General features: G+C 50.5%; 1 protein-coding gene across 1 annotated transcript in view; it reads right to left on the bottom strand.

Annotated features, from left to right (window-relative positions):
• cacna1db (calcium channel, voltage-dependent, L type, alpha 1D subunit, b) overlaps positions 1–24,402 on the bottom strand; it is a gene marked incomplete at its 3' end in the record, with an annotated part of 128,509 nt that overhangs the window by 26,218 nt on the left and 77,889 nt on the right. Inside the window, exons 12-33 of the mRNA XM_084446099.1 lie at positions 17,642–17,867; positions 17,295–17,502; positions 16,947–17,067; positions 16,495–16,609; positions 16,226–16,280; positions 15,965–16,013; positions 15,655–15,790; positions 15,421–15,550; positions 14,864–14,923; positions 14,734–14,793; positions 13,452–13,558; positions 12,793–12,880; positions 12,258–12,365; positions 12,027–12,079; positions 11,387–11,533; positions 9,187–9,388; positions 8,696–8,854; positions 7,108–7,218; positions 6,815–6,892; positions 5,074–5,157; positions 3,931–3,975; positions 98–226 (exon numbers count right to left, since the gene is read on the bottom strand). Coding sequence (XP_084302225.1) covers positions 98–226; positions 3,931–3,975; positions 5,074–5,157; positions 6,815–6,892; positions 7,108–7,218; positions 8,696–8,854; positions 9,187–9,388; positions 11,387–11,533; positions 12,027–12,079; positions 12,258–12,365; positions 12,793–12,880; positions 13,452–13,558; positions 14,734–14,793; positions 14,864–14,923; positions 15,421–15,550; positions 15,655–15,790; positions 15,965–16,013; positions 16,226–16,280; positions 16,495–16,609; positions 16,947–17,067; positions 17,295–17,502; positions 17,642–17,867 — 2,471 coding nt within the window. The remainder of the gene's footprint in view (positions 1–97; positions 227–3,930; positions 3,976–5,073; positions 5,158–6,814; positions 6,893–7,107; positions 7,219–8,695; positions 8,855–9,186; positions 9,389–11,386; positions 11,534–12,026; positions 12,080–12,257; positions 12,366–12,792; positions 12,881–13,451; positions 13,559–14,733; positions 14,794–14,863; positions 14,924–15,420; positions 15,551–15,654; positions 15,791–15,964; positions 16,014–16,225; positions 16,281–16,494; positions 16,610–16,946; positions 17,068–17,294; positions 17,503–17,641; positions 17,868–24,402) is intronic.

Genomic DNA, 24,402 nt, shown 5'->3' with positions numbered 1-24,402 from the left:
GACATGTTCCACTGACCAGAGTTTCCAACCTGATTGGACGGTTCTCTGACATAATAGCACTATTACCTCTCCTGATTGGTCTACTCTCCTCTCTCACCTGGAAGGACTTGATGAACGTCCACAGCAGTGTTCTGATGCCCTCCCCCCTGCTCAGCAGTTTGACCAATCGCATGACTCGGAAAAGCCTGAAGAATGTGATGGATATGCGAGCACTGTCCTCTGTGTTCTGCACAAGCGCACACACACACACGCGCACACACACACACATACACACACACACATACAAAAAGGAGAGATACGTAAAACATCACAGGGACTGATATAAGGAAATGTGTGTGTGTATGTGTGTGTGTGTGTGTGTGCGAATGTGTGTGTGTGTGTGTGTGTGTGTGTGTGACTTGAACAAACCCAACCCCACCACTTGTGTCCTGCACTGTAGGTAACATGGTCACAACATGACATCAACAAACATGCATAACATGAGATATCCGAGATGAGACGCATCCATGCAAACCAGATCTCATCCAGACAAACAACATCTCCTTCCAGACAAATAAGATCTCATCCAGACAAACAACATCTCCTTCCAGACAAACAACATCTCCTTCCAGACAAACAACATCTCCTTCCAGACAAATAAGATCTCATCCAGACAAACAACATCTCCTTCCAGACAAACAACATCTCCTTCCAGACAAACAATATCTCCATCCAGACAAACAAGATCTCATCCAGACAAACAACATCTCCTTCCAGACAAACAATGGGCCTCATTCACCAAAGAAGTAAAGAAGTTCTTAAGAAGCATTTCTTCTTAAACTGTACTTACGCCGTTTCTAAGAAAATTCTGGCATTCACCAATGGTTTCTCATCTGGGATTTGTTCTCAGCTAGGAACAGAATATACGAACACTGAATAGCAGTCGCAAGTAGGCCATTTGAGTGCGGAAATGTAGACTATGCAAAATTGGTGATTGGGGTCACCTCAATTCTACAGTTGGATGATATATGATTGAAATGCAATTATATTTGCATAATTCCCAATAACGTCTCCTAATCATAACCTATAATTTCCATTGTAAACGTGTGCATCAGAATATCTGATAGGCTATGTCATAGTTTAAATCATTTCGCTCCAAATTGCTTGTTATTCGTGTTGATCTTGAAGATGTAGATAAAATATTTAGATTGTGTGTTAATAATTTGTGATTTTGGTGTAAATTAATGAGTGTTGTGTTTTAATTCTTTGACCGTTCTGCAAAAGCACCGTGAGATTTTGCTGTACAGGCCTACATATAATACCAACAAATCCATGACCATTTCATCATTTGGTGATTGCGGTCACCTCAATTCTACAGTTGGATGTGTGTTAGTGCGCTAGACAGAGAGTCTGCTGCGGAGAGGGTGGTAGTCCGTGTCCCTGGTGTCTGTATCCATATCGCCAGCGGCGCGCACACCCAACAGTGCTGTTGTCCCTATTATGGCACCAACGCGCTGGTCGAACTCGGACAACGGTGGGCACGCCGGCCCCCCTCCAGTGGCTCTCCTCAAGATTAAACATTCATGATTCCTTTATTTGTCACATGCAGCCTAATGTCCAGTCACAGTGAAATGTTGCTGCCGGCTCCAAGGTTATGGTCATTACAGATGAAACTCTAATACTCAATTTACAAATGACACAATAACCATTTCTATACAGTATGTAGATAAGATCAGATAAGTAGGGTACCTCTTTTGTCAACTGCTAGCGTTGACAGCTGTGTAGGCTATATAGCCTACATTTTTGTAGACAGTAGGCTTGTATAGCCTATTGTATTCTATCACGTTGACATTTTGCACTGTTCTGCCTCGCTATGTTTATGCACCAAAGCAAATTCCTCGTAGTAGGAGGCCTACTTGGCTGAATTAAAATCAGATTTTGATTGCCTACGCTTGATTCGAAATGCAGTCCTCTGACTTGCTAACGCACCTGACACAACCCCACCTAAACCATTATGCTATCGAAAAGCTTGCGAGTCATGTGCGCGAATGACTGGTATTCATTCAGAGAAGTGACATCTGCGCACGACCCTGTAGTTGCATATCCTTATATGGGGCTGGCGGGGACTTTACCTATGCTAATTCATGTGAGCGGCCACGAGCTTTGAACTTGAGAAACCATGAGATTCGCAGGCAGGTGCGAACTCTTCCACCGGATTACGAACACGTCGTGAATCAGACGGGAGCTTTCCTTAGAAACATTCTTAGGAAGAAATTTAAGAACAGAACTTCAGAAGATATTGGTGAATGAGGCTCATTATCTCCATCCAGACAAACACGTTCTCATCCAGACAAACAAGATCTCCATCTAGACAAACAAGATCTCCATCTAGACAAACAAGATCTCCATCCAGACAAACAAGATCTCCATCTAGACAAACAATATCTCAAACCAGACAAACATGATCTCCATCTAGACAAACAAGATCTCATCCAGACAAACAAGATCTCCATCTAGACAAACAAGATCTACAGTACAACCAGACAAACAATATCTCCTTCTAGACAAACAAGATCTCCTCCAGACAAACAATATCTCCTTCCAGACAAACAAGATCTCAAGATCTCATTGGGACAAACAACATCTCCATCCAGACAAACAAGATCTCCATCCAGACAAACAATATTGTTGGAGCCATAATTATGTTTTTCTGTTCACTTGTATTTGGGTGTCTAATTATTGTTTTGTCAGTGTGCAAAGGACAGCAAGTGCCAGCGAACACCATCAACGACCTCAGACACTCAGTTCCCTAGTTCTTTGTTTAACTTATAGGAAAGTCTATCAGATCATATTCCGTTTGTTTTTTTGTTTTTTTTGTTTGAAATAAATCAATTGTACGACGCATCAAGGAGTGGACATTGCATCTATTGGATTTTCTGCTGAAATGCTGCGAGTCTGACAAAGTCGGTATTTGCTTTCCCCAGTGACAAACATTAAGAACAATAGGATGAGAAGAAGGGTTAATGGACAAGCCGTCTTCAAGTGTTTTTGTGTTTTTTGTCACTTCATTGTCAGGTCATCGTGTATGTACAGACTTTGTTGTCTTGTCATGACTGTCATGTACTGTGTAACTGTCTTGTTGGGTCTATCTGTATACTGTAATGTCCCTGTGATGTTGTGATATTCTGTCAGTAGTGTGTACTGTTTTATGTGTTGTAATGTCATGCTGCATGTCATTATGTGTATAAGTGTACTATGTGTTGTAATGTAATTGTATGTGATTGTATGCAATGTCATGTATGTTATATGTTATGTGTACATGTGTACGTACTGTATGTATGTGTGTATGTATGTTATTTTATTTTAATTTTTGTGGACCCCAGGAAGATTAGTGGTTGTCCTGCAACCACTAAAGGGGATCCTAATAAAACTAAACTAAACTAAACTTCAAACATATCCAACCAGACAAACAAGCTCTCCTTCCAAACAAACAAGATATCATCCAGACAAACAAGATCTCCATTTAGACAAACAATATCTCCTTCCAGACAAACAAGATCTCATCCAAACAAACATCTCCATCCAGACAAACAATATATCCATCCAGACAAACAAGATCTTATTCAAACAAACATCTCATTCAAACAAACATCTCATCCAGACAAACACGATCTCATCCAGACAAACAAGATCTCATCCAGACAAACAACATCTCATCCAGACAAACAACATCTCATCCAGACAAACACGCTCATCCAGACAAACAGGATCTCATTCAGACAAACAACATCTCATTCAAACAAACAACATCCAGCCATATCTGGTCTTGACAACAGCACCATATACTGTAACCTGTTCCATATCATGCCATAGCAGGCAGACGACACATCACAGACTGAAAACAAGCTCTGATGTCTCATAACACACATACGGGTGGGCGTGGCTTCTTACCCCAGGTTCCACTATCACCTTGACGACAGGGCCCATGATCGGGGACTAGAAACCAGACACCATGGTTACTCTGGGTCACCTTCACTGGTTCAACCTTCATCTTTCATCCATTCACCTCATCCCTCATCCATTCACCTCATCAACTCTCTTCATGCCTTAGCCAGTAACCAATAATGTTAATAAACACTCTGCTACTGTTCATGCTAGTGACACATCATGATACAACATATTACTTCGTCTCGATTCAATTTGCATCCAACTTTATCATAATATGTCCAGCCAGCGTAAGCCCGCAGCGGGGAGATGCATCCATACAAACACCCACGCAACATCCACTGAACCGCTCATGCAAACATCCCACAGGGTTGAGCACTGATGATCACACAGCAGGCATGCTGGACAGTTAGAAAGGAGGAGTGAGGGTTCCTCTCTTCCTTCCTTCTTTCCTTCCTTCCTTCTTTCCTTCCCTCCTTCCTTCCTTCCTTATTTCTGTCTTTCTTTCTTTCTTTCTTTCTTTCTTTCTTTCTTTCTTTCTTTCTTTCTTTCTTTCTTTCTTTCTTTCTTACTTTCCTTCCTTCCTTCCTTCCTTCCTATGCTCCTGATGGTCTGCTCTCCCTCATCTGTCATCCCACTTGATCTCATCCTGTGCTGTATGTGTACAGTCAGGGTGTGTGTGTGTGAGTGTGTGTGAGTGTGTGTGTGTGTGTGTGTGTGTGTGTGTGTGTGTGTGTGTGTGTGAGTGTGTGTGTGTGTGTGTGTGTGTGTGTGTGTGTGTGTGTGAGTGTGTGTGTGTGTGTGTGTGTGTGTGAGTGTGTAGCTACCTGGGCTAACAAATAACTGTGGTATAACAACATACCATTCTCTCTGAGAGGGCTGCATTCAAGATCATGATTATCACCACATTTTGCAGCTAAACTGCAAAACCGCATGCGTGGGTACATGCGTGTGTGTGTATACGTGGGTGCATGCGTGTGTGTGTGTGTGTGTATACGTGGGTGCATGTGTGGGCATGTGTGTGTGTGTCTGTGTGTGTGTGCATGCGTGTGTGTGTGTGTGTGTGTTTGTGCATGTGTGGGTGTGTGTGTGTGTGTGGACAAAGGACAGAAGACAAGGAGACAAGGAGACAGGGAGACGACTACTTACATTGATCTCAGTGATCGCAATGTCAACGACGCTACCCACAACAATCAAGGCATCAAACGTGTTCCATGCATCAGCGAAATAGTGCTGTAGCAGCAGCAGCAGCCCCAGACACAGGGAGAGACCAGAGAGAGACCACAGAGAGAGAGAAGGAAGAGGCAGAGAGAGAGAAAGAAAGAGAGGAAGGCAGAGAGCATGGAGAGAGAAGGAGGCTGTGAGTTTAGATATGAAGACAAAGATCTAAGACAGACTGACACAATCCTGGACAGACCTGAGTCTGTGAGAAATTCAGATGTATGAATCTAAGCAACATAATATAATGAGCATCTATACAGTGGGCTCCAAAATGACTGGCATCCCTGACCGACAATACAGAAAAAATACATAAAAACATATAAAGAATATAATTACAGAGAAACTATCAACAAGTGTGAAATACTGTACTTTATTCATGTTTAAATGAAATCAACCAAAATCATAACAATTATTTAATACCAAATACATTTAAACATAATCAATGTTTCATCATTATTGGCACCCCTTAGTACTTAGTGCAACCACCGCATGGCAGCATGGAGGCTTTTCCTGTAACAGAGTGGTGAGGTGTGATGTCATTTTGTAGGTGTGATGTCATTTTGTAGGCTGAAAGTTGAGCATCATTGCAGTGTGTATCTAAATCCCTATGGAAAAAATGAATGTGATTCACGAAACATGCCGAGGTACAGTATGTGTTTAACAGAGACTCCCAGACTTCCATATCCTCAGACATTTTGAATAATTGCCTTCACAGTGCTCAGTGGTATATCCAATCGGTTGTGGGTCTTCTAGCCATTACCAGGTTTATGAAGGTCTATGACCATCTGTCTCTTTTCAACTGACAGTTCTTTTGTTTTCTTCATGATGCTGGATGACAAAGGGATATTGCATCATGTTACTTCATTGCTATACCATTGTGAAATGTAAGTAAGTGATAATGGCTATAAAATAGTTCCTTAATACTTAGATTAACTTAATTTTGGTAGATGTTATCTACAATCATTGGTTGGTTCCATTGGAACTTTAATATAGTACAGCATTCATCACATGTTGGTATTTGGAGTTAAGCTACTGTATAATTATGCTGTTTATATATATATATATATATTTTTTTTTTTTTTTAATATTGTTTATGCATAGTTTGTCAGGGGTGCCAGTAATTTTGGAGTACGTTATATGTTCAGTAAAATATCATGTATTACTTACAGTAACATTGTTCTGTTCTGCTGTACTGGGTTATGTTGGTCCATGCACTGTAACTCTCTCTAGTGAGGGCACCAGGATTAATTGGCCACCATAGACTTAGACTGGACTGAGTACAGACTGCTTTCACAGCACCTCATCAATTTTGTAACATCAATGTTGAAGTACTTAATGTAGATCGATCTGTCTGTCTGTCTGTCTGTCTATGTATCTATGTATCTCCCCCCTGAGTGGTGACGAGCTGTGACTCTCTAGAGTGTTTCTGGGTTAGGAGGGGAGGAGGAGTCTGGTCCAGCGTACAGTAGATCAGACAAGCTAAACCTACGGTGCCCAACTAGGACATAGACAGACAATGGGCACAGCGTTCACTTACTGACCAGAGAGAGGACCAAGCAAGCCTGGATAGGAGGAGGAGGAGGAGGAGGAGGAGCTGAGGGAGGGGAGCAGGAAGAAGAGGAGGTGGCGATGGAGAGGAAGAGGAGGCGGGGTCTCTACTCACATCTACCTGACTGAGTATGATGTCGACAACGCTGCCGACCACCACCAGAGCATCGAACATGTTCCAGGCGTCTCCGACGTACCCCTGGAGAGACCACCATGACGGGGGCGTGGAGGGGGGGGGGGGGTAAGGATAAGCACTGGTGTTACAAGCACAGAGGGAGAGACCAGGGTGGGTAGGCTGTCTAGGATGGGAGGGGGGGAGGAGGGGAGAGAGAGGGAGGACATACCCTAGGCTTGAAGGGAGGGGGGGAGGAGGGGAGAGAGAGAGAGAGAGAGAGGGAGAGAGGGAGGACATACCCTAGGCTTGAAGGCGATGAGTTTGAAGATCATCTCGACGGTGAAGACTGCGGTGAAGACCATGTTGAGGACGTCCATGGCGTAGTTGAAGAGCTGAGACTGGCCATAGTGCTGGGATGGGACAGAAGAGGGGTGTGATGAGGGGTTTTCTGTGTGTGTGTGTGTGTGTGTGTGTGTGTGTGTGTGTGTGTGTGTGTGTGTGTGTGTGTGCGTGCATGTGTGTGTGCGTGTGTGTGTGCGTGTGTGTCTGTGTGTGCGCATGCGTGTGTGTGTGTGTGTGTGTATCTGTGTGTATGATGGCCCTCATACCTACTATTTTCGTATCAAGATGGATCTTACAAATGTTCATTTTATTGATGTTTCCTTGCCTATCAAATGATTGCATTTGCTGTAGCATTACTGTGCAATACTCATGTAAAGTAATTCCCTTTGGCAAATGTTAACTGATCCTGAATCTGTGATCCCGGTGCTTGTTTTGTTGTGTTAACATAGTGACTGAATGTGTCAGGACTCTGGTGGATCCTTCATATTGGGCTCTAGACCATTTATTTTCTGTTTCTTCAGTTCAGATTTGAGTGGATATGTTTGCTCAAGCGCTGCTTGATCGCTTCACATTGCCCCTTTAATAATACTGCCCGTGGGGAGAGAATATGTAAGAGTCTGTCTATTCTTGATTAAAAGCTCTATTTTAATTATGCCAGTGGGGGTGAGGAAAAGGTTTTGGGCCTACCTACTTGCTGGGGCCCCAGCGTCAGCCATTGAACCTCAGGATCTTGTCCAGAAAGCTGCTGCTCACCTGGTGTTCAACCACCCCAAGTTCTCCCACACAACTTCCCTTCTCCGTTCTTTACACTCGTCTGGCTCCCTGTAGCGGCTCCCATCCAGTTTAAAACTCTAAAGGAACAGTTCCCTCTTACCTCCAGGCCATGGTCAAACCCTCCTCATTTCTAACTCACGTTTTCAACTCTGCGCGAGTATTTCAACCCATTCAAATCTCAACCTGGGCCTCCAGCAGGGTTGACTACACCCAGGTTGAAAGTTTCACCCAGGGTTGAAATTGCAAGTGAGGAAGACATGTCTGTTCACTCTGGGTTAGAATCACCAGTGAGAATGTGCCTAATGTGTGCTGTTGTGGTGTGTGTGTGTGATGTTGTGATGTGTGTGTGTGCTGTCGTGGTATGTGTGTGATGTTGTGATGTGTGTGGGTGATGTTGTGATGTGTGTGTGTGATGTTGTGATGTGTGTGTGCTGTCGTGGTGTGTGTGTGATGTTGTGATGTGTGTGTGTGCTGTCGTGTTGTGTGTGTGTGATGTTGTGTTGTGTGTGTGCTGTCGTGTAGTGTGTGTGTGATGTTGTGATGTGTGTGTGTGATGTTGTGATGTGTGTGTGTGATGTTGTGATGTGTGTGTGCGCTGTCGTGGTGTGTGTGTGCAGTGGGAGCTCATGTACAAAAGTCAGCGGTCATGTGCAAGTAGAGCAGAAGGGACAAGTCAGAGAGGGGAGGGTCAGAGGACATGCAGAGAGAGAGAGATACCAGAGAGAGACATACCGTACACAGCAATGTAGAGAGGTCAACCAGTAGTCTCACCTGTATGGCCAGGCAGAGTGTGTTGAGGATGATGAGGACGAACATGACGTACTCGAACCCTGTGGAGTTGACCACGTACCAGAACTTGTACTGGTAGCGGTTCTTGGGGATGTAGCGTCTCAGAGGGCGGGCCTTCAGGGCATACTCCACACACTGACGCTGGGCGGGGTGGACCAGATACACACCAGGTTCACACACACTCACACACTCTCCTTATGTCTCTCTCTCTCTCACACACACTCACACACTTTCTCCTTATGTCTCTCTCTCTCTCTCTCTCACACACACTCACACACTTTGTGCTTACGTCTCTCTCTCTCTCTCCTTCACACACACATACGCATTCATAGATACACACACTCTCTCTAATACACACACCCTCTCTCTCTGTTTTTCTCATACACACACACACACACACACACACACACACACACACACACACACACACACACACACACACACACACAGAAAAACCCTCCATGGTCCCTGACCTGGTTCTTGTCCAGCTCACAGTTCTTGTACTCCTTCTCGCCCTGCTCCTGGAAGGTGACGATGACGAAACCCACAAAGATGTTCATCATGAAGAAGGCGATGATGATGATGTAGATGATGAAGAAGATGGAGATCTCCACGCGGTAGTTGTAAACAGGACCCAGCCTCTCTCTGTTGGAGTCGATGGCCTTGTACAACAGGCTGCGCAAAAGCACACACAAACACTATTATGAACTCTCAAATCCTGTGTGTGTGTGTGTGTGCAGTGTTTCCTGTGGAACTGATCTCTTGGTGTGGTGGTGTGTGAAAAAAAGAGTCTGATTTCAAAACCAAAGCGGGGGATCGGAGACCGCCCTTCTTCCTCCCTTCTTCCTCTCTCCTGTCCCCTTCCTTCTCCCCTCTCCTCTCTTGCGCTCCTCTCAACAACCTCTCTCTCCTCTTCTCTCTCACCAGTGGCTCCACTCTGTGCCTGTGCCACAGTCCTGTCCTCTCCTACCACAATCCCTGCCTCTGCCTAAAAAAAACAATTAACTGAAGAGTAGGTCTATAAAGATGGCCTAACTTATCTCTTAAGGCTGGTAAAGTCCTAGAGCTTAAAATGTAAATAATGACATGTAACTGGACGGGATAAAAAAGTAAACCCACACAGGCACTTAATAAATAATATGGTATATACATTTTATTTATTGACATTATCGACTTTTCGCCATTTGCATGGTCACGTTCAGGTTTACCTTAATGTTAGCTAGCTAGCACTAGCTATCTCTTGTCAACATATTTGGGCATCATTACATACACATAGCAGGTTGTGGTGCATAATCGTTTGTATTATTTTGATTACAACATACAAATTTACTTTACGTTGCCCTAAAGTTATCTTTGTCGCCATACGCATGGGGGCTGCCATCTTGCTTAGAGGGCTGTGTGACGTCAGAGAGCGCAACTGGGAGTACATAGATCTGTACGAGTTCACGGGTGGGAAGTTACGGGTTTGTCTGCCATTCCAGAGCATTTTCACGTGTAGGAGGTTGTAAAAAAACGAGTTATGGGTTGCCTGGAACGCGCCATTAGTTCAGCCAGCCAAAAAGACGGTCGCACAATCAGGCAGCGCTATACCTGACTCGCACGAAAGTTGCAAAACCTCGCGCTTGTGGTGTATGTCTCCTTGACAACGCTCGCTTGAAGGGCTGACTGACTGACAGACAGCAGCGCGTAGCTCAAATGGAGCAGCTCCGCTTCGGCTCAAACTGTATTTTCAGATAACGTTACGTAACGTTAGCAACACAAGGTCAATTTATCATATTCATTTTTTACTTGTCCGATCAGACGACTGCATGAGGCATTCCTCTTGTCCAAACAGAGTTTACTGGTCCCTGGGAAGCGGGCAAAACTGCAGTTAGCCTACAGGTAGCGTGCCTTGTTCCTTGTTCCCCCCGATGTGAATCATGGCTAGCCGGCAATAACCTAGCCTACCTGACTGGTCTCATCATTCTCCTCTCTTTTCCTCTTCAAAAATCGTCGTATGTCTATCTGGAAAATTATATTGATATATGGTTATAGGATCTGCTAGTTGTCATCAGGGAATTATAAAACCAAAGGCTTTGCCAACGTGCTTGAGATGGGCACGTCTAACTAGCTATAACGGCACTTAGATTACTAACATAAATGTATTTTAGACAGTAGGCTAGGTATCTTGAGGAGTAGGCCTAGGTGCCAGCACCAGTGTTTGGCCCAATTCAAACACTGGTTAACACTATGGTAATATTTGAGCGTCAATAGCCTACATATCTTTCGTTGTAACCTCATGCCGCTCACTGAAGAAAAAATCCCTTCACGCGCCGAGTCTTCAGATCACCTCAGAAAGGAGCAGCATGGAGCGGCACAGAGCACGCGGCCTATAGGCTCTTAGTCTTATTGAAAATAAATAGTCCTAATGTTGGCATGACAGTGGTTTTGAAAGCGCATTTAGGCAGAAATATTTAGAAAGTTTAAGATGTTTAATTTAAGACTTTTATATATACAGTATAGCCTAATTTGTATTATTGTTTTTTGTATCAAATGTTTGGTGTGGAGGCAAGGATCTTGCCGTGGCGGTGCGCCACAGCAAAACCTTACCAGCGGAAACGCTGTGTGTGTGTATGTGTGTGTGTGTGTGTGTGTGTGTTTGTGTGTATGTGTGTGTGTGTGTGAGGTTCTTACGCAGGCCACCCTTCGAAGGTGGAGACGGTGAACAGAGCCATCATGGCCATGAGAACGTTGTCAAAGTTAAATTCGCTGTTGTACCAGATCCTCTCCCGGACCACTGGCAGGGCCATGTCCCCGGGGCTGTACAGAATATAGGTCCCTCTGGAGAGAGAGAGGGAGAGAGAGAGAGAGGCAGAGAGACAGAGAGAGAGAGAGGGAGAGAGAGAGGCAGAGAGAGAGAGGGAGAGAGAGAGAAAGAGAGAAGAGAGAGAGGGAGAGAAGAGAGAGAGGGAGAGAGAGGCAGAGAGACAGAGAGAGAGAGGGAGAGAGAGGGAGAGAAGAGAGATACATATAGATATTTTTATATTGATATTATATTATGATATTACTTGTATTTAAATTGTTGAAAAGCAGGAGAGAGAGAGAGAGGCAGAGAGAGGAGAGGAGAAAGAGAGAGGAGAGAGAAGAGAGAGAGAGGGAGAGATAGAGAGTTAGGAGAGAGAGAGAGAGGGTTGAAAGAGAGAGAGAGGAGAGGGAGAGATAGAGAGTGAGGCGAGAGAAGAGAGAGGGAGAGATAGAGAGCGAGGAGAGAGAGAGAGAGAGAGAGACAGGGGATGGATGACAAGATGGTGACAGAGACTGTTGTGAAACTCACTTGCATTCCTCAGGGCATGACTTGGCCTCATCTGTGCAACGGTAGAACTTCCCCTGAGAGAGAGAGGCAGGACTCAACACTTAAAAGCAGGATTTAGCACAAACACACAGATACACACACACACACACACACACACACACATTGCTCTGTCTCTCTCTCTCTCTCTCTCTCTCTCTCTCTCTCCCTCTCTCTCTCTCTCTCTCTCCTGTGTAGGTGTGTTAGCTGCAGTACCTTGAAGAGCTGCACCCCGATGCATGCAAACATGAACTGCAGCAGCGTGGTGACGATCATGATGTTACCGATGGTCCGGATGGCCACAAACACACACTGAACCACGTGCTGCAATACACACACAACACATACAATATGGTTAGGCACAACACACACACACACACACACACAGGGGAGCGAAAACTTAGGACGATTCCCAGGGCCCTGCACTGATAGGGGCCCCATATACCACTGTTTTTATTATTATTATTATTATTATTATTGTCTAGGTTTGGGGGGCCCAATATTATAATGTTTCATAGGGCCCAACATTTCGGCGGCACACACCCACACACACACACACACACACACAAACACAAGCACCTTCAGGCCCTTGGCTCTGTTGATGGCCCTGAGGGGCCGAAGCACACGCGCACACACACACACACACACACACACACACACAAGCACCTTCAGGCCCTTGGCTCTGTTGATGGCCCTGAGGGGCCGAAGCACACGTGCGCGCACACACACACACACACACACACACACACACCTTCAGGCCCTTTGCTCTGTTGATGGCCCTGAGGGGCCGAAGCACACGCAGCACACGAAGAATCTTCACCACCGAGATGGCAGATGACCTAGCAAAGACACACCATTACACACAAGACACACCATTACACACAAGACACACCATTACACACACACACCATTACACGCACACACACGCGCGCACGAGCACGCGCTCGCACACTCACTCACACACACACACACACACTCCCCTCAGACACCCACACACATACGCACGCACGCATGCACGCACACACACACACACACACTCCCCTCAGACATACAGTCACACACATGATAAATCAACAACACAGAGGCAATAAAGCGCCCATCACACACACTGAGTGATCTACTGATCAGCTGGCGTATTGATCTGGTGATCTGATCTGGTGATCTGGTGATCTGATCTAGTGATCTGGTGATCTGATCTGGTGATCTGGTGATCTAGTGATCTGGTAATCTAATCTGGTGATCTGGTGATCTAGTAAACTGGTGATCTGGTGATCTGGTGACCTAGTGATCTGATCTGGTGATCTGATCTGGTGATCTGGTGATCTAGTGATCTGGTGATCTGATCTGGTGATCTGATCTGGTGATTGATCTGGTGATCTGGTGATCTGATCTGGTGATCTGGTGACGTACTGGATCCCGAAGGAGACCAGGGACACGCCCACCACCAGCAGGTCCAGCAGGTTGAAGTAGTTCCTGCAGAACGCCCCTTTATGGAGGAACGCCCCAAACGCCGTCATCTGATAGGACGAGAGACAGGCATCAGCACTGCTGACCAATCACATCACACCGGCTTACCATCAGACACAGGCAACAGGCTGTTCTTGTTTGTCTGTTTGTTTTAGAGGGGTGTACGCTGATAAAACGCACACTATCTGGTAGGTAGGTCAACTTCAGGTAGGTAGGTCAACTTTAGTGACTTTCTTTAAAGTCCTTTTCCTTCCTCTGTTCTCTACTACTTCTTCTACTTCTATAAAACAGAAATAAGACGGCACTGCATTTCAGACAATACCACCCCCCCACACACACACACACACACACGCGCACACACACGCACACACACACGCACACACACAAGATGTTCAGGAACATGTCCTCACAGGCAGACCGATCGTTCACTAGGAAGATTACGGTGTCAAAGATTATGAGTGATAGATTAGATTACTAATATGAATGAGAGATTAGATTACTAATATGAATGATAGATTAGATTACTAATATGAATGATGGATTAGATTACTAATATGAATGATATATTAGATTACTAATATGAATATGAATGAAAGATTAGATTACTAATATGAATGATAGATTAGATTACTAATATGAATGCTTTCCATAAAAATGTCTTTAATCTGCTTCTGTAGAAATGCTCCAGTCCCTCCCAGACAGACCAGCTGGTGGACGGACGGACGAGTCCCTCTCTAGTCCTCAGTTACTCACATCATCCCTCAGTGTTTCATGCAAGCCCCCAGGAACAACTCCGGGCTGTGAGACATGTTGTGCGCAGGCCAAGCTCGGTATTGCAAGTCCCGTGACGCATTCGGGGGCAAAAAGACTATTTCCCATAGACATACATGGGGAAAGCAACAACAAATATTCTGGGTATCACTCAAAGACAAAAACGTCTCTTTTAATTTGCTCTTTTAAGTTTGAAATGCTGAAATCATTGGTCTATGGGAAAGAGGGAGAGGCGGGGCCAGGATGAACACTCGTGTGCCGGAGATCCCTCCTGCGCGTGAGCGGAGGCCCACAGGAAGTGTGTTCTCAATGGTTCATGCGAGACAAAAAAAATCTCAAATGAGGCAAGAGGTGCGCAAGTAGAGCAGGGGGAGGGGCCTGAGTAGAGCAGGGGGAGGGGACTGGCGTGCAGCAGGCTGTTGGCTGTTGTTGCCATAGAAACATTTGGTGTTACCTTCAAGAGGATCTCAAACATAAACAAACTAGTGAAACCGTAGTCAGCATAGCCTAGGATCTGTAGAGGCAATCACACACACACACACACACACACACACACACACACACACACACACACACTCATTTACCTTGAGCAGGATCTCAACAGTAAAGATTGCGGTGAAAGCATAGTCAAAATAACCAAGGATCTGCAAGAGTCCAAACACAAGTTAAACAGGACAAACGCATTCCCAGGTGATGCACACAATCATGAATCCAGACAGGAAGTAGCAGGGTATTCATGGCATGAATCCAGACAGGAAGTAGCAGGGTGTAATCATGGCATGAATCCAGACAGGAAGTAGCAGGGTAATCGGCATGAATCCAGACAGGAAGTAGCAGGGTAATCATGGCATGAATCCAGACAGGAAGTAGCAGTGTATGAGCGAGCAAATTAATACTTTCAGACATGACAACTCCTCGAACATGTCTAACACATCCATCAGCCTGCCTCACAGACATCCGCTAGAAAATACCAGGACAAAACAACAAGTGTGTCAGGATAACATCACACATGACTGGTTAACAAAGTTACATCACATGAAGTAGCATTAATTGAAGTAACATCACATGAAGTGACATTAAGTGAAGTAACATTACATGAAGTGACATTAAGTGAGGTTGTGTGCTGATTCCCGGGACGTACGATGTTGCGCGCTGAGGAGCTGCGGATGGGGTCCTCGGCGGCCAGGGACACGGAGCTGAGCATGATGAACACCAGGATGAGGCTGGTGAACACGTGGTGGTTGATCAGCTTGTGGCAGAACACACGCATCCTGAGGGAGTGACATGGGATTTCAGACGGTCCAGTGTGTGTGTGTGTGTGTGTGTGTGTGTGTGTGTGTGTGTGTGTGTGTGTGTGTGTGTGGCGTCCACTCACGGGTTGGTGTTGCTGAAGATGAAGAAGGCACTGCCCTCAGGGATGGGCAGAATCTTCTCCTTGATACTGAGGTCTGACAGCTTCTGAGGGCGTGGCACGGACGGAACCTCCGGGTGATCCTCCTCATCATCCTCACCTGGACACACACACACACACACACACACACACACACACACACACACACACACACACACACACATCAGACTCAGTGATGAGACCAGGCCTAGGATCCATGCCCACATGGAGAGCTTCTCCCAGGATACAGACAGGACTGAACATATGAATAACGAACGTGTTGTGATTATTGTACCTGGAGAATCCACTGCAGGATAAGACTCCTTCTCCTCCTCCATGGGTACCTACACCAGGGAGGACGCAGGTCAGGGGTCAGAGGTCAAAGCTACACTATATACTTTACTATAGTAACCTGGATATTCACCATGTTTATTTATATTCAGTTATTAAACAGTAAAGTGAAGGTTTCAGTGTGAGGATGAGTGTTTCAGTGTGAGGATGAGTGTTTCAGTGTGAGGATGAGTGTATGTGAAGACCGCAGGATGTGAACCCTCACCTTGGTCTCTCCACCCGGTCTCTCTGGTTCCTCTTGCTGGTCTGTGCTGCCACTTCTAGAACAGAACAGAGGGAATGTTCCTTCACCTTCTAGACCTTTTATCAATGTCAGCTCCTGTCTCTCTGGACCCTGTATGTGAGCAGGCAGGCTGACGGACGACACACTGTCAGGACCAGCGAGGGAACAGCAGGGGGGAGGGAGGGAGGGAGGGAGAGAGGGACAGAGAGAGAGAGAGAGAGAGAGAGAGAGAGAGGAGGAGATGACTTTACCTGGCGCTCCTCCTCCTCTCCTTCTCCTCCTCTTTCTCCCTCTGCGCTGTGTTCAGGCTCTCTGCATCTGCCAGGTTGTCCACGGCGATAGCCAAGAAGACGTTCAGTAGGATGTCTGCTCAGACGCACTCAACTCAAGGACCGAACACACAACACAACCTGGACGCAACAAACACAGAACCATACAGCCATGCTGGGAGGAGTATGGTGTCGTGGTTGAACTTGTATGTCATATAATGCCTCCCCTCAGCAGAGCAGTAAGCCGAGCCCCCCCCCCCCCCCCCCCCCCCCCCCCACCCAAATAAAAAACATGCACTGCACAAACATTGGAGGCCTTTTCAAAATAAAAGCCATTTTCTAAAGTTAAAGGTAAAGTAGAAATAATGAGGTTGACAATTTTGCTTTTGACTATGGCCGTCTCCTTTAGAAAAGACATGCAGGCAGAAGGATACAGTTTCCGCAGATGAAGAGGATGATGAAGTAGACGCAGACCACCATCCCCGAGGAGGCGGGGCCTCCGTACGCCATGATGCCATCGTACATCACCATGTTCCAGTCCTCACCTGTCAGGATCTGAAACACACACCACAAACACACACTGGGTAACACCGCTGTGACCACACCGAACACCATCCCTACAACCACACCACAACCTCACCACAACATCCCTACAACCACACCACAACCTCACCACAACATCCCTACAACCACACCACAACCTCACCACAACAGTGGGTGTACCTGAGGGGGCAGGGGAGGGGGGGTAGTGGGCCTACCTGGGGGAGCAGGGGGGGGGGTACCTGAAACACAGTGAGCAGGGCCTGGGGGAAGTTGTCGAAGGTGCTCCTCTTGGTGACGGTCTCGTCGAAGTTGAACTTGCCCCCGAAGAGCTGCATGCCCAGCAGGGAGAAGATGATGATGAAGAGGAAGAGCAGCAGCAGCAGGGAGGCGATGGACTTCATGGAGTTCAGCAAAGACGCCACCAGGTTACTGAGAGACGCCCAATGACTGGAGGAGAGGGTAAAGACAAGGATCACACACAGATACTCCACACACATACACACACACACTCACTCACACACATGCACACACACACACACACACACATACACACACACACACACATACACACACACACACACCCTACCGTGTGACCTTGAAGATCCTGAGCAGGCGCACGCAGCGGAACACGGAGATGCCCAGCGGAGACATGACCTCCAGCTCCACCAGGATGGTCTCGGTGATGCCGCCACACACCACGAAGCAGTCGAACCGGTTGAACAGGGACATGAAGTAGGCCTGCAGGCCCAGGCTGTACATCTTCACCAACATCTCACACGTGAACATGGACAGAAGAACCTTGTTGGCCACGTCTGAGACAGGAGGACAGAGAGACAGAGGGAAATGGGGACAGATGGACAGGGGGACAGAGAGCCAGGGGGACAGAGAGACAGAAGGAAATGGGGACAGATGGACAGAGAGACAGAGGGTGTCTAGAATAAGTGTTCATCACACTACTTTATATTGTTTTAATGAGTAATTCAGTGCTTCATACATACATACTGTAGATGAGTTGAACTGATGGAAACACAGGAGAACAGAGCAGAACAGAACAGAGCAGAGCAGAGCAGAACAGAGCAGAACTGTTACGGCTCGCATGCCCTCGCCTCCACAACCGCCTCCCTCTCTCCCCTCTGGGCCCGCTGCGCGCTCGGGGCGTCCTACGCGCTCTGCCGCACGGCGCATCAGCCCGGGCATACAACGCTCTGACTCTCCGGAGTTTCCCCCCACTGCCGGGCGTTCCCCGTCTCCGGCCAGCTCCGCGGACTCGGCAGTCTCCTCCCTCTCCGGTGACGAAGAGTCGGATCCCGACATGCCCAGCACATCGGCCCGTGCGCAAAGACAAGAACGGCGCGCTCGTCTCCGACGATGACGCGGGCGCGGCTCTACTCACCGGTTTCCAATTATCATCACCACACCTGTCCCTCGTTCTGCAATCACCTTCAACCTCTACAAGAACCTGGTCTACACTCCACTCATCGCCAGATCTTACCATAATACTCTTGTGGTAAAGTATAGCCTAGCCTACAATCTCCTTACCCGTATTTTGTAGTGTTTTTTCCCGTTCCCCGTTTGTGATTACTCTCACTCACCCTGCCTCCCCTCCTCATCTCTCCAGTTCCTGCCTGACCCACGTCTGTACGATTACCCCGCTCCTGCCTGACCATCGCCTGTACGACCCCGCTCCTGCCTGACCATCGCCTGTACGACAACCCCGCTCCTGCCTGAACATCGCCTGTACGACAACGCTCCTGCCTGACCATCGCCTGTACGACAACCCCGCTCCTGCCTGAACATCGCCTGTACGACAACCCCGCTCCTGCCTGACCATCGCCTGTACGACAACCCCGCTCCTGCCTGACCATCGCCTGTACGACAACCCCGCTCCTGCCTGACCATCGCCTGTACGACTACCACGCTCCTGCCTGACCATCGGCTGTACGACTACCACATCCCCCTTTTTGATCTTATTAAATCGCCCCTCCGGGCTTTACCGTTCCTTGCCTCCTCCTTTCCTGTTGCGCCTGGGTCCCAAAACCAAACCCTCACAGTAAGATCTGGCCAGTTTGGACCCAGCCAACATGGAGGAGAGACCTGCACCTCCCGGACTACTCCAAGCCCTCCCACGGACCCAAGCTGAGCAACTGCAGCAGGTATCCGCCCAACAGCACGCCCAGGACGAGCGACTGAGGGGCCTCGCTACTCTGGTCTGCACCCTGTCCGACCAGGTCACCGCGGTCAGTGCCCGCCTGGCTCCGTTCCTGAACCCCACCGCTCCACCAAACCGGGAGCCCCATCTCGCCTCCCCGGCCCTCTACGACGGGACGTTCACCCTCTGCCGGGAGTTCCTCATGCAGTGTGAGTACGTGTTTGACCTCCAGCCAAGCATGTACTCCACTGCGTCGGCTCGGATAGCCTACATTGCCAACCTGACCACGGGACGGGCTCGCCGTTGGGTCATGGCGGGTCGCGAGGGCGCAGCTGCCTACATGCAGGACTACACTGCCTTCGTGGCAGAATTCAGGACTGTGTTCGACCACGACGTCCACGGACAGGACGCGGACGCTGCTCTCTCCGCCCTCACCCAGGGTTCCAGCTCAGTAGCGGACTACGCCACGGAGTTCCGCATCCTCGCTGCCCGTTGCTCCTGGAACGAGTCTGCCCTATACAGCGCCTTCCGACGGGGTCTGGGGGACGCCATGAAGGACAGCCTGGCTGGAGGAGACAGACCAGCGACCCTGAACCAACTCGTCTCCCTCTCCATAGCCATAGACGAGCGCCACCGGGAACGCAGGCGCGAGCGGGCGCACCAACACCACAGCGCACCCAGACCGTCTCCGCCTCCCTCTGCCGGTCTCTCTCGGCCTGCCCCGGCCTCCCTCGCCCCCCCAAACACCGCTGGAGAGGAACCCATGCAACTGGGTTGGACCCGACTGACCCCTGCAGAGCGTGAGCACCGGGAACAGAACGGACTATGCATATACTGCGCTAGCCCAGCGCACGCCGTCGACTCCTGTTCCTCTGCACCTCCCAGGGCGGCAAAAAGAGTAGGCTCACTCGCCAGGGGGTACCGAGTAAGCCGGCTCATCCATCCTCTATCCCGGACCCGTGCCGCCAGGTTCACTGTCACCCTCGCCTGGCAGGGGCACACGCTCTCCGTCCCTGTCCTCATCGACTCCGGTGCCGACGAGAACTTCGTGGACGTCAAGTTCGCCCACAAAGCGGCGCTCCCTCTCTCCCCTCTGGAGAGGCCCCTCTCGGCTTTCGCCCTGGATGGCCATCCCATGGGTCCCATCACGCACCGGACCCTGCCCCTCACTCTCACAGTCTCGGGTAACCACGTGGAGAACGTCCGCCCCTTCGTCATCCACTCTCCCGACGCTCCGTTCATCTTAGGGAGGCCCTGGCTGGAACTCCATACCCCTCATGTCTGCTGGAGCTCGGGGCGCATCCTCAGCTGGAGCACCACCTGCCACGCCCGCTGCCTCCGAGCTGCTCAGACCTCCACTCGGGTTGACCGGCCCCGTCCCGCTCCTCCTGACCTCTCCACGGTCCCTTTGATGTACCACGACCTCGGGGAGGCCTTCAGTAAGGAGCGCGCCCGCACACTTCCCCCTCATCGACCCTACGACTGCGCCATCGAGCTCCACCCTGGCGCCCCTCTCCCAGCCAGTCGTCTCTACAACCTCTCCCTCCCGGAGAAAGCTGCCATGGACACCTACATCTCCGAGTGCTTGGCCGAGGGCCTCATCCGACCATCTCGTTCCCAGGTGGCAGCGGGGTTCTTCTTTGTAAAGAAGAAGGGAGGAGACCTGAGGCCGTGCATCGACTACAGGCTGCTCAACAACATCACGGTGAAGAATAAATACCCACTCCCCCTCATGAGCTCCAATTTTGAACCCCTCACCGGTGCCACCATCTTCACCAAGTTGGACCTCAGAAACGCTTATCACCTGGTGCGTATCCGTGAGGGGGACGAATGGAAGACCGCCTTCAAGACCTCCCGTGGCCACTACGAATACCTCGTCATGCCCTTCGGCCTCACCAACGCCCCCGCCGTCTTCCAGGCCCTGATGAACGACGTGCTCAGGGACATGCTGGACGTATTTGTGGTTCTCTACCTGGACGACATCCTTGTGTTCTCCAGGAGCGCTGAGGAGCACGTCCAACACGTCCGCATGGTAATCCAGCGTCTCCGGGAGAACCGCCTATACATCAAGGCGGAGAAGTGCACCTTTCACTCCGCGTCAGTGGAGTTCCTGGGGCTCATTGTGGAGGGAGGCCTGACGCGACCCGACCCCCGCAAAATCAAGACCGTGGTCGAATGGCCTCAACCCTCTACCCGGAGGCAACTCCAGAGCTTCCTTGGCTTCGCTAACTTTTACCGCCGTTTCATACGGGACTACAGCCGGGTAGCAGCTCCCCTCACCCACCTCACCTCATCCCTGCGTCCGTTCATCTGGACACCGGCTGCCAGCGCCGCCTTCTCTGCGCTCAAGGAGCGCTTCACCACCGCTCCGGTCCTTCTCCATCCTGACCCCTCCAGGCAGTTCGTGGTCGAGGTTGACGCATCGGACACCGGCATCGGTGCTGTTCTGTCCCAGCGGTCAGTGGAGGACCAGAAGTTGCACCCCTGTGCCTTCCTCTCCCGCCGGTTCACCCCGGCTGAGGTGAATTACGACATCGGGAACAGGGAGTTGTTGGCGGTGGTGGGGGCCTTGGAGGAGTGGCGCCATTGGCTTGAGGGCGCGGAACACACCACCCTCGTCTGGTCGGACCACAAGAACCTGACCTTCATCCGGGCGGCCAAGCGCCTCAACTCCCGCCAGGCGCGGTGGTCGCAGTTCCTAGGGAGGTTCGACTTGACCCTCACCTTCCGGCCCGGCTCCCGCAACGCCAAGGCCGACGCGCTGTCCCGCCTCCACGCGCCCGAGGCGCCCCCCGCGGAGCCTGAGACCATCCTGCCGACCTCGCGTGTCGTAGGGGTGATCACTATGAACATTGAGGCGGTGGTGAGGCAGGCCCAACGCGCCCAACCCAGTCCCACCAACGTTCCTCCTCGCCGGCTCTTCGTGCCGGACTCGGTCCGGTCCCGGGTGCTCCAGTGGGGCCATGCCAGCCGGTTTGCGTGCCATCCCGGGGTTCACCGCACCCTCTCCTTCCTGAGCCGACGGTTCTGGTGGCCCTCCATGAGGTCCGACGTCCGGGAGTTTGTGGTCGCCTGTCCCGTCTGCTCCCGCAGCAAGGCATCCCACCAGCCCCCGGCTGGCCTCCTGCGTCCTCTCCCGGTCCCCAGCCGTCCCTGGTCCCACATCGCCCTGGACTTCATCACTGGTCTTCCCCCCTCCAGGGGCAACACGGTCATCCTCACCGTGGTGGACCGGTTCTCCAAGGCGGTCCATCTGGTGGCGCTCCCCAAGCTCCCGTCCTCTGCGGAGACAGCTGAGCTCCTCGTCCAGCATGTCTACCGGCTCCACGGTCTCCCCGGAGACATTGTCTCGGACCGTGGGCCTCAATTCACCTCCCAAGTCTGGAGGGCCTTCTGCAAGGAGATAGGCGCCACCATCAGCCTCTCCTCTGGCTACCACCCGCAGACCAACGGCCAGGCCGAACGGGCCAACCAGAGCCTGGAGTCCGCTCTCCGCTGTGTGTCGGCTCTCCACCCCACCTCCTGGAGCAAGGACCTGCCCTGGGTCGAATACTCCCTCAATGCCCTGACCAGCGCTGCCACTGGCAGGTCTCCGTTCGAGTCATCCCTCGGGTACCAGCCCCCGCTGTTCTCTCTCCAGGAGTCGGAGGCCTCCGTCCCCTCCGTCCAGGCCCACCTCAGCCGCTGTCGCCGTGTCTGGAGGGAGGTCCGCAGGGCCCTGCTCCGCTCCAACGAGCGCTCCTGCCGCGGTGCCAACCGCCGCCGCACTCCTGCTCCGGCGTATCGGCCCAGTCAACGTGTCTACCTCTCCACTGCTGATCTTCCGCTCCAGGTCCCCTCCAAGAAGCTGGCTCCGCGCTTCGTTGGGCCCTTCGAGATCGACCGTGTCCTGAACCCGGCTGCGGTACGTCTTAAGCTCCCTGCTTCCATGCGGGTACACCCTGTATTCCATGTGTCCAAGATCAAACCTGTCTCCTCGAGTCCTCTAATGCCTTCTGCCCCAGCTCCTCCGCCTCCCCAGATGGTCGACGGGCATCCCCAGTGGACGGTTCGGCGGCTGCTGAAGGTGCGCCGCCGGGGTCGGGGGTTCCAATACCTGGTGGATTGGGAGGGGTACGGCCCCGAGGTGTGCAGCTGGATCTCCAGGCAGCTCATTATGGACCCATCTCTCCTCCGGGACTTCTACCGGGCACATCCTGACGCCCCCGGTCGGTCGCCAGGTGGCTCCCCTCGGGGGGGGGTCCTGTTACGGCTCGCATGCCCTCGCCTCCACAACCGCCTCCCTCTCTCCCCTCTGGGCCCGCTGCGCGCTCGGGGCGTCCTACGCGCTCTGCCGCACGGCGCATCAGCCCGGGCATACAACGCTCTGACTCTCCGGAGTTTCCCCCCACTGCCGGGCGTTCCCCGTCTCCGGCCAGCTCCGCGGACTCGGCAGTCTCCTCCCTCTCCGGTGACGAAGAGTCGGATCCCGACATGCCCAGCACATCGGCCCGTGCGCAAAGACAAGAACGGCGCGCTCGTCTCCGACGATGACGCGGGCGCGGCTCTACTCACCGGTTTCCAATTATCATCACCACACCTGTCCCTCGTTCTGCAATCACCTTCAACCTCTACAAGAACCTGGTCTACACTCCACTCATCGCCAGATCTTACCATAATACTCTTGTGGTAAAGTATAGCCTAGCCTACAATCTCCTTACCCGTATTTTGTAGTGTTTTTTCCCGTTCCCCGTTTGTGATTACTCTCACTCACCCTGCCTCCCCTCCTCATCTCTCCAGTTCCTGCCTGACCCACGTCTGTACGATTACCCCGCTCCTGCCTGACCATCGCCTGTACGACCCCGCTCCTGCCTGACCATCGCCTGTACGACAACCCCGCTCCTGCCTGAACATCGCCTGTACGACAACGCTCCTGCCTGACCATCGCCTGTACGACAACCCCGCTCCTGCCTGAACATCGCCTGTACGACAACCCCGCTCCTGCCTGACCATCGCCTGTACGACAACCCCGCTCCTGCCTGACCATCGCCTGTACGACAACCCCGCTCCTGCCTGACCATCGCCTGTACGACTACCACGCTCCTGCCTGACCATCGGCTGTACGACTACCACATCCCCCTTTTTGATCTTATTAAATCGCCCCTCCGGGCTTTACCGTTCCTTGCCTCCTCCTTTCCTGTTGCGCCTGGGTCCCAAAA

The sequence above is a fragment of the Borostomias antarcticus genome, assembly GCF_949987555.1.
Source record: "Borostomias antarcticus genome assembly, chromosome: 11".
Classification (NCBI taxonomy): domain Eukaryota; kingdom Metazoa; phylum Chordata; class Actinopteri; order Stomiiformes; family Stomiidae; genus Borostomias; species Borostomias antarcticus.
Note: the sequence above shows the minus strand (reverse complement) of the source record. Positions and strands in the feature narration are given on the sequence as shown.